Raw genomic sequence first — 9,671 nt, forward strand, 5'->3', positions numbered from 1 at the left:
TGAGCAAGAATAAAATTAATAAAAAAAGAATAATTATGCTAACAAAAATAAACAAAATATTATAAAAAATAATGATAAATTGTAAAGTTGTAAAAACAAATATTTGAAAATAAATTGCAGTAAATATAAAACATAAGTTATAAATAAAAATTAATTTCAAAGGATAGATATTTAGAGTAAATTATTCTAAAATTTATTTGACGAAGCAACAAAAAACTGGAATGAGAGTATTTCTCTATTTATATAGAAATATTGAATAAATATTTAAATAACAAATATACTGCGATTTCACGATGAAAATGGACTCAATTTACTGTTAACTATAATAGTGAACTAACATCTATGGCCTTGATGAGAAAAAAAATTACTTACTTTTAATTGAGGAGTATTTTGATTTTTTCCATTAGTCATTGGTAATTATTGATTTATGTGAGTTTTTTTTTTTTGATGGAGTATTTTTATAAACAGTAAAATAACAAAAATATTTTAAGAGTATATATAAAAAAAGCGTTATTGGTATTTTTTTTAAAAAAGTTGAATTATAAATATACCTTTAGATTCAATAAATTTAATGGATGAAAATATATTAAATTTATTTTTAATATTAATATATCAAAACAAATAAAAAATTAAAAATATTAATTTTAAAAAATTAAATTTATTTTTTTAAAAAAATTAAAAGCTCATGAAATTATACTAGATGGTTCAAAACACAAAATAAAATAGCTAAAAAAAATAAAATAAATATAATTCCTAGGCATTGAATTTTCTTGAGCTGTAACTAACAAAAAATTATATCAAGTTCACTATCAAATATATTTTTGATAGTAATTTTAAAAAATATAATTTAATTGGTTAAATTTTAAATTTTTTTTTTAAATGTTATTAGTTGAAATTTTATAAATTTTAGATTTATTAAAAATTTATATAATTATTAATTTTAAAATATATAAAATTAATTAAGATACATGTAATGTAACTGAAAGGTATAGATGGACATACTCACCTTTCGGTGGTAAGGAATCTTCAAACATTAACATAGTTTGGCTCGCGCTTCTTACACAGTTTATCCGAAAGCCATCCCTTTAATACATGAATCATACATCAACCTTCAAAACAAGGAGCAGAAACTTATCAGACGTAGAATTTCTAACAGTAGCTTTCACTGAGACAATGCTCTGCTAGATTCTTTCCTCCTTTTATTAAGCAATTGTATTCCTTATGAAATCACACTTTTTTTAATTTGATGGAAGTTGCAAGCAGAAGATAACAGGGGGAAAAAGAACATAGGAAAGCTATCTTTAAAAACTCAACAGCATTACCACAAATCAATTTTTTTTTTCATGCGATTGAACTGCAATAACAAATGAAGTGGGTATTCCACAAGCCCTATGCGTACAAGAACATGGGCACTGACACTTGTGTAGTTCAAATTGTGGGATAAGAAATGAGAATTTGCAATTTCATTTTCTCAGCTTTCGGTTTCTGAGGAAAAAGTAATAAAACCCAAATCCGCCACCAGATATTGAAAGGTAACAAATTACATTTAGACACGAACAAGCAAGCAGTCAAACCCTTTTGTTTCCTTTAATTCTGTACATCGTTAATCCTGCTCTGAGCTGGGAAGCTTGGACCTGCTGGCAGTGAGCTTGGTATGGCGATAGGAGCACTGCTAGCGCATCCTTTCCACGCCACTGGAGGTGAGTTTTCAGACACTCTCCACATCTTCACGGATTTATCTAGACTACCACTATACAAAATCCATCGCCTCCCGCTGGATGCCGACCCGTCATCTCTCTCCGCTGCCAAGCACTTAACAGGTCCGTTGTGGCCTGTTAACAATGACAAGCACATGTGATCAATTCCCATTCTCCTCCACACACATATTCCCATATCAGCTGAGCCACTAAGCACAAGGTTCCCCGCTGTAATCAAGCACAGAACGGCCAATTTATGACCTCTTAAAACACCACCATGAGATAAATGGTTTTCACGCCCCCAGAAGTTAACAAGCCCATCTGATGAGCCACAATAGACAACTGTGGTATCAGGATTAACTGCCAATGCTGTAACGGCACATTCTTGTTTCAACAATGTTTGTGAAAAGAAATGTTTGGTTGCTTTCCCTTGTAATTCTCTCCTCCAAACCTTGACAGTTCCATCTGCTGATCCTGTGAAGACTAGACCATCGTATCCGGCTACGATTGAATTAACAGAATCATCATGAGCAATGACTGATTCAATGCATCTGGAATTGGAAATTCTCCAAACTTTGAAGGTCTTGTCCCATGATGATGAATAAAGAAATGTCTTATCTTCGCTAAAGCTAAGACATGAAATTGCATCATAGTGTCTGAACCATACCGAATTCTTATGACGTCTAACTTCAAAATAATTACTTGTTTTCATCGAGTTCTTGATGTAATCCTTCATGGTTGGTAAGGTGCCTACACGTTTGTGAACACTTGGATCCTTGGAAGATACCTTCCATACCCTTATTTTACCATCTTGATGGCCTGTAAATATTCTTTCACCAGAAATCACAATTGCTTTAACCAATCCACTATTCGATTTAAACCCCGCAAACGCCTTCTGATTCCTCCAAACCCTTATATTCTTGCTATCAGAACCTGTATACAGAAGATCGCCAGATGTAGCCAAGGAATAAATATGACCTTCTTCACGTACTAGGGATCCCATTAGCACATTAGGAGAGGAATTATCATCATTGTCTTCAAAAGGAACGTTGACGTTCGTCTGAGAGGACCACGGAGACTTGTCCATTGGAGAGGTAGAAGAACGATCATTATAAGGCGAGCTCGAGTTGGAATTATTTATGAACTGATCTGGTCTATTTCTTGTATTGTAAATGTCATCGTCGTCTTCAAGAAGGTTTGTGTTCTTGATTCTGCTAAATTTATGCACGCTATTGTCTTCAGAGAAGATGCGCGCTCCTCTTGATGAGCTCGCTCTTCTTGAACCTTTCTTTAGCATTAAAGAGTTTATGTTTCGATTAGCTGTAAATAAGGTGAAAGAAGAACAACTATAGAAAAATAAAAAGATGCTTTGTATGATATTCACAAACAGAGAATAAAGAGGGTAGCCAGGTATGAAGAAATCCGAGAGCAAAGAGTAAACAAAAAGGCCTAAAGAGGAGAGGATTATGAGTTTATTCCTGACTGTCAATGAAACGGAAATTAGCGGCAGGCCCATTTTCTTTTTGTTGCTAGCAGATTGACATCTTTTTTGCAGCTACCCGGTTAAAATTACAGTTTATCTCATTAGGTTATTATATTCCAGCCATGCTTGCCATGCAGACTATTTTTGTTTTTGGAAATTATAGTCAATAGGGTAGCTAGCTTAGGATACGAATTAGACCACCAGGCTGTGTTAAACTTAAAAAGGGTAATGGATTTATGATTTCATGTTATTACCAGGTTCTTCAACGGGAAAAAGGGGATGATTGGTGGTGTTAAAACAAGGGTGCCTCTAAAAGGAACAACAGGTGACAGATTTTGGGTGTTATAAGAGGCAGAACCGACTTTGACTTGGTCAATCGAAAAAATTATAGTTCATGGTTAATTGATTTAGGCTTTTTGTTTGGATTTGTAGATTGCCATATGAGGAAAGACTACTTTTTTCAGAATTGAATTTGTTGTTTACAACAAAATTAGAACACTAATGAAGAACACATTCATGATTTCAGTAGCCAACTTTTTTTTTTAGGGGGGGCTTTCCCTCGGTACGGATTGATTCCACGATAGCAAATAATATACCTCTCGAATCTTAAGCCGAACACTAACACACACACACATAAAAAATCTAGAATCTCATGTGCAATTTTATCTTGATTTAATGGTCAAATAAAAAATATTCTTGATAATGTAAAGCTATGCATGACAAAAAAATAAACCCATAAAGTAGATAGATCATGCCCCTTTTATATATAGATTAAATTGACTAAGGTATAATCATCAATTATTGAAGATGTAGGTTTATTTCACCACATTCATTCAATCACTTTAGTTTATATAATTTTTCATATTTAAAAATGTTCAAATATAATTTTATAATAAGTGTAGTACTAACAACATTAGCATAACTTCTATTATCAATAATCATACTACATATCTAATATGAACATTAAGTGATCTCATAATCATCAAAGCCTCTTCATTAATTGGATACTCAACATCACTACAATCTTTTAAGTGGTGACATCTTATATTCTTTTGATTTGTCACTTTTAAATTTAATTTTCTATGTTCTCTTATAATCATAACTCTTTTTTTGGAATATTGTAAAGCTATATGTCTATTAACCAAACACTTGAAACACTTAATATCATGATTATAATTAGTTTGAGTTTGAGTTTTACTTTGAAAAAAAGTGGTTGAGTCTTTCTTTTATATATTTAGATGGTTTGATTTTACTTCTTATAGTGTTTTGATTTTGTCTGGGTAACCTCTTCTCTTCTATAATTCGGTCTCTAAGTTGAAAAAGAACATGAATTACATCTTTGGTATGTATTGCCCTTTCTTTTTAATTATATCTCTATCTTACTAGCCATGTAAACTATATCCTCTAACTCGATATAATGCTGCCCATTTTTCATAAAAAAAACTCATTGATAAGAGAATATATAGAGTAATTTTATTATATTAGAACTTTTAATTGTAATGCTAATTAATTGTTCACCAATTTGTCATTTTATAGGTTTTATTTTTTCACTTATCTTATGAGATTGATGCAAATCAATGAGCATCATCAAAATAATTCATTAAAGGTATCAATTAGGTTTGTTATAAGGTCTAAAACTAAGAGAATTCAAAAAGAATAAATTAGGTTGTTTCTAAATATTTGAGTTAACAAGTTACAAATATTTTAGAATAGACCTTTTTATATTTTTAGGACATTTTTGAAGCTATATGAGGAATTTTATTGCTATTTTAATTGGGCTGAAAACTAAGAATCTCAAGCTTTTTATTCATATATGGTAAGCCCAATAATTCATCCAAACAAGAGAAACATAATATGTTTGAAATTAGGTTAAAAGTTGTTCCACGAGTTTTGCTATTTATTTCTTTATGATTTATGGACCTTTAATTTAGCAAGGATTTTTTTCTATTAAAAAAACATAAGTGGTAATAATTGAGATTATTTTGGTAAGAGTTTTCATGTCATCAACTTGTGTTTCCTTTTGTTTTGTGAATTTTCTTGTCGGAAAGGTTTCGTTATCATTTAAGGATGCTAGATGCGATTTTAGACTTTCTTTTTTCTTAACACATAGTTTTACACTAACAAGAATAAATTTCAATCCACCTAACAGATCGAGATGAAAATTTACCAGAAGTTTTTAAAGGTCTTGTTTTATATTATGTTAAAATTTTAGACAATAAAACAATCAAATGACCTTGAAATAAGGTCCAAAACCTACTATATATGAATTGTGTGGATTTTCTAGTTGATTTAGGATTCTTTTTAACTCTTGTTATTTTTCTAGCATTGTTTACGATGTATTTATGTATTATAAATATGATTATTTAGCTTGTATTTTTTTTAATAGACTTTGATTTCAACAAATATTATTATGTGTGTAAGGTTTTGCTTATACTTTTTTGCTCTTTGTTGAATTACTTTGACTTATCCAAAAATTGGCCATGTTTTATAGCATCTTCCATAGTTCTCGTTAGTGTCTCTTTATAAGTGTTAGGTGAGGTTTTTTCGGTTACTCATATTCTTGGTGTCTCGGTATACATTATCATTATATCAAGCTCAAAACTTACATTTAACTTTCTTCGGAATGATTGATTTGATCGTGGGTTTTTGAATCTTTATATCCCATTGATTCGCATAAAAGATGCTTTTGTTTTATGATTTCATATAATAATATATAGGGAAAATATATGTAAAAAGAAAAGATAGAAGCTTTTGGTTTTTTTAATTTATTCTTTAAAATATAATGTACTTATGTCAATGTATTTGATTATTAAAGTAAGGATGTTCCTTGCTTGTAAATTATAAAATAACATAAAATCATTAAAAAAACAAAACAAAATCAAATTAGGGTTTTGCTATGCACAAAAATACTATATACACACTCACATTTCATTGTTAATTTACCGTTAGTTTTTGCAAAATTTTCATATTTTGGTCTTTATTTGCACAATTTACAATTCGATTATTGAACCTTTTTGTTTCCTGATTTCATGTTTCAAATTTATGTTTCCATGGTTTCATATGCTAAAGTATGTTTTTAGCTATTTCCTTTTATTTTTTTATGTGTTATTAAATGTTTTAATATTAAATTTATCACTAATTTTATGAAATAGAGTTTTAGCTTTTGGTTAAGAAAAATTGGCAGATTAAGAACTAAAATTGATATAAAAAAAGAAACGAAGCTCTTTTCTCACAAAAAGTGCACAAAAGTTCCATTTGATCCATCAAGTTTAAATTTTCGCATAATTCATCCCTTTTCTTTTTGGTTATTATGTTTTAATCCTAAACTTTATTGTAAAATTCCTATAAGTTAAGAGATGAGAGAGAAATTCTTAAAAAAAATTAGAAAGAGAGAAAACTCTTGGGTGGCTAGATTCTAGCCATTAAGAATTTTAATAGTTGTGTCTATGGATTTGTCTTTAAGAGGAAAATTTAACATAAGTGATTTGTACCTTTAATTATATTAAAAAAGTTGATCAAACCTCAAAAAGAATTTTAAATTTGATATATTTTGAGTTTTTAGGGCGATTAAAATATGTTTCATTGTTATAAGTAGGTTTTTAGAGGCCTATAGTTTTTTATTTTTTCATGTTCGTGAGTAAGAAAATGGTTGAGATATAGGTTTTTAGGATCAAAAAATTTGAACCTCAATTTTTCGATCACTTCAGCAACCTTCATTGATTTGAAAAAGTTATAGGTAGACGACTACTTAGGTAGGTGACACATTATCCATTAAATTAACAAAATTAAATATTAATGATGTGTCTTTACCTTTTAAGCAATTAAAATAAAAATCATGTTCACATGGGTTTATGTTTGTTGGGCAAGTATAAAATCTCAATCTTTCAACCTATTCACATCTGACCCTTCTTTCTAGAACATCATTTCAAAAGTTTTTATTTAATTTTTTGTGTCTCATAATAAGATTTTTTTAAAAATATTGATGTGAACTAGGTAAAAGGCATATAAGATGAGTTATTTCACTTGCTGAGGAGTTTATAGCAGAAAATATATTTGAGAAGATTGATGATTTTGATTATGGACATGGTGCTAGGTTTTAGCATCATAAGACTTGCGTACATGGAAAAGCATGACAACTTGATTATTTCAGTCATATGAGAGAAAATAGGAAGGCTGATTTTCATGATGATTTGGAAAAACTTTGATTGCAAAATAATCTATCTATATGTGTGAGAGGAAATTAGTATATTTTGGTTTTTTATTGAATTAATTCATAATAAATAAAAAAAATCACTTAGTAGCACAATGCACAATAATATAAAGACTCAAGAAGCAATAAAAACTAAAAACTATCAATACAAAACTATGAACATTAAATTATGAATAGAAAAATTAATTCGAGTAAAATAGAAACAATATGAAGACACAAAAGAAATAATATAAATAAAAGGAATAATGAAATAAGATTCAAATAACCCAACTAACTAATTGAAGACACTTATTGTTTTTCTTTTTAACTTGTCGAAGAATGAACCATGCTTCTTTGTATTTTATATACTTCTCGTTTACATATCTTTATAGGCACTGTATAAAGGTTGGTTATTTATAGGATCGATGTTTCAGCACAAGTTGTTGTTGTTTCAAGCTCAATCACATACCTGAATTTATTTATTTATTTTTTTTTGGAAAAGATTGATTTAACTATAGTTTCTGAAATTGTATATTTATAGGGTTTTCATTGGTTGATATTAGAACAAGGCTATAAAATCATGTTAAATCCTTTTATATTTTACTTTCCATGTTATTTCATCGTTATCATCATCTAAAACTTAGTTATGTCAAAAGTTAAAAAAAAAAAGCATAATAAGTGATAGACTAATTGTTAAGAAATAAAATTAACGTGTGAGATTTTTTTATTTATTTTTGATTTCTCGTGGAACTACTTTAACTTATCAAATAATTAACTAAGTTTTATGGCGTCTTCTATACTTCTTGATTGTATCTCTTTATAGACATTTGGTTGAGGGTTTAGTTATTTATAGTATTGGTACCTTGATACTAGTTAATTATGTCAAACTTAATTACAAGCCTATAATTAGTTTTCTTGAAAATGGTCGATTTGATTGTAGGTTTCTGAATCTTTATATCCACGAGGTTCAAATTAGTTGGTTTCAAAGCAAGATTCTAAAATCATGTTATATTCTTTTTGTCATTGAGTTTCCAGGTTATTTCATCATTATTGTAATTTTATCTAGACTTATAGCATAACATGTGTATCTATAGATATTCTGATCTGATTTTTTATAATTCAAAAAAGAAAGAAAGATCAAAGAAATCACACAAAGATAAAAAAAAATAAAATTTAAGCCATAAAATTGGGTTTTTATTTTCCATATAACTTGGATTCAACAACTCAATTTCTTTTTTTCTTTTTTTGATTTCCAGTATGCATTATTGTTATATCTTGACATCTTAAACTATTTAGGTACATTTTGTTAGGTTATTTTTGAAATTTTAAAAACAAATCATTACAGGTATTTTTACATCAATATTATCTTTCTTGTTAAGTTGTGGCTATTTTAAAATAAAAATATTTAATGTCATCATATTGTTATATTTCTTAAGAATTTATTTTTTTATTCACAATTTCATATTTGTAGTTTTGTATTGATAATTTTTATAACTTTTTGAGTCATTATATTATTGTGGATTGTGCTATTAAGTGATTAATCTTTCTAATTTGTTATCAATTAAAATCACATATTTAAATAAAATCAGGTGAAAAATCTTTTATGCCATTGTTTTAAAATAATATTATCCCTTTCATAGTAATATTAAAAATTAATTTTTAAATAATTATATATGAACCTGTAAAATTTTAAAAAACATTTACTCATGATTATTCGACACAAATGAACTATCTTTTTTTCTAATTTTTTCATAGAAAAGTTTAATATAATGTTTTACAAAATTATTATTCTTTTAATACATTGGTTTCAAAATTATGAATTCATGATTTTTTTTTATTAGAACTTGCTTTTGAGATTATGATAAATTTTTATTAAAAAAACATATTTATTATAAAAATTCATTTTTTAATAAAAAATAACAACATTAATAAAAGGAACACATAAATAAGAAAAGCTAGTTTTAATTAAAGAGATAATATTTTTTTCTACTTATTTTAAATAATTGAAAACAAATACATATATTTATTTTAATCGCTTTTACTTTTCATGCAATAAAAAACATAGCTAAAAAAATGTAATTTTTTTAGTATAGTAATAAGAAAAGGATAATATAAACTAAAAAGTTAACTTTTTCCTATATAATTTAATAAGCGCTTTGCTCTCGGGAGAGCATGAGGTAAAATATTTACAATTACATGTAGTTTTTATTCCTTACAAGTACATATGATTTTTTAGGTTTACATCTTTTTCAATTTATCTTATTAAATGTATGATTTAATTTTTCAACTTTTCAATTAAATT

At 27.8% G+C, this 9,671-nt stretch overlaps 1 protein-coding gene across 1 annotated transcript; it reads right to left on the reverse strand.

Moving 5' to 3' along the window:
- Positions 1-1,587: 1,587 nt before the first annotated feature.
- Positions 1,588-2,994, reverse strand: LOC105111063 (Transducin/WD40 repeat-like superfamily protein). Its single transcript, XM_011006311.1, has one exon. The coding sequence runs from the start codon at positions 2,992-2,994 to the stop codon at positions 1,588-1,590; it is 1,407 nt and encodes a 468-aa protein (XP_011004613.1).
- Positions 2,995-9,671: the final 6,677 nt, after the last annotated feature.

The sequence above is a fragment of the Populus euphratica genome, unplaced genomic scaffold, assembly GCF_000495115.2.
Source record: "Populus euphratica unplaced genomic scaffold, PopEup_1.0 scaffold340.1, whole genome shotgun sequence".
Taxonomy (NCBI): Eukaryota; Viridiplantae; Streptophyta; class Magnoliopsida; order Malpighiales; family Salicaceae; genus Populus; species Populus euphratica.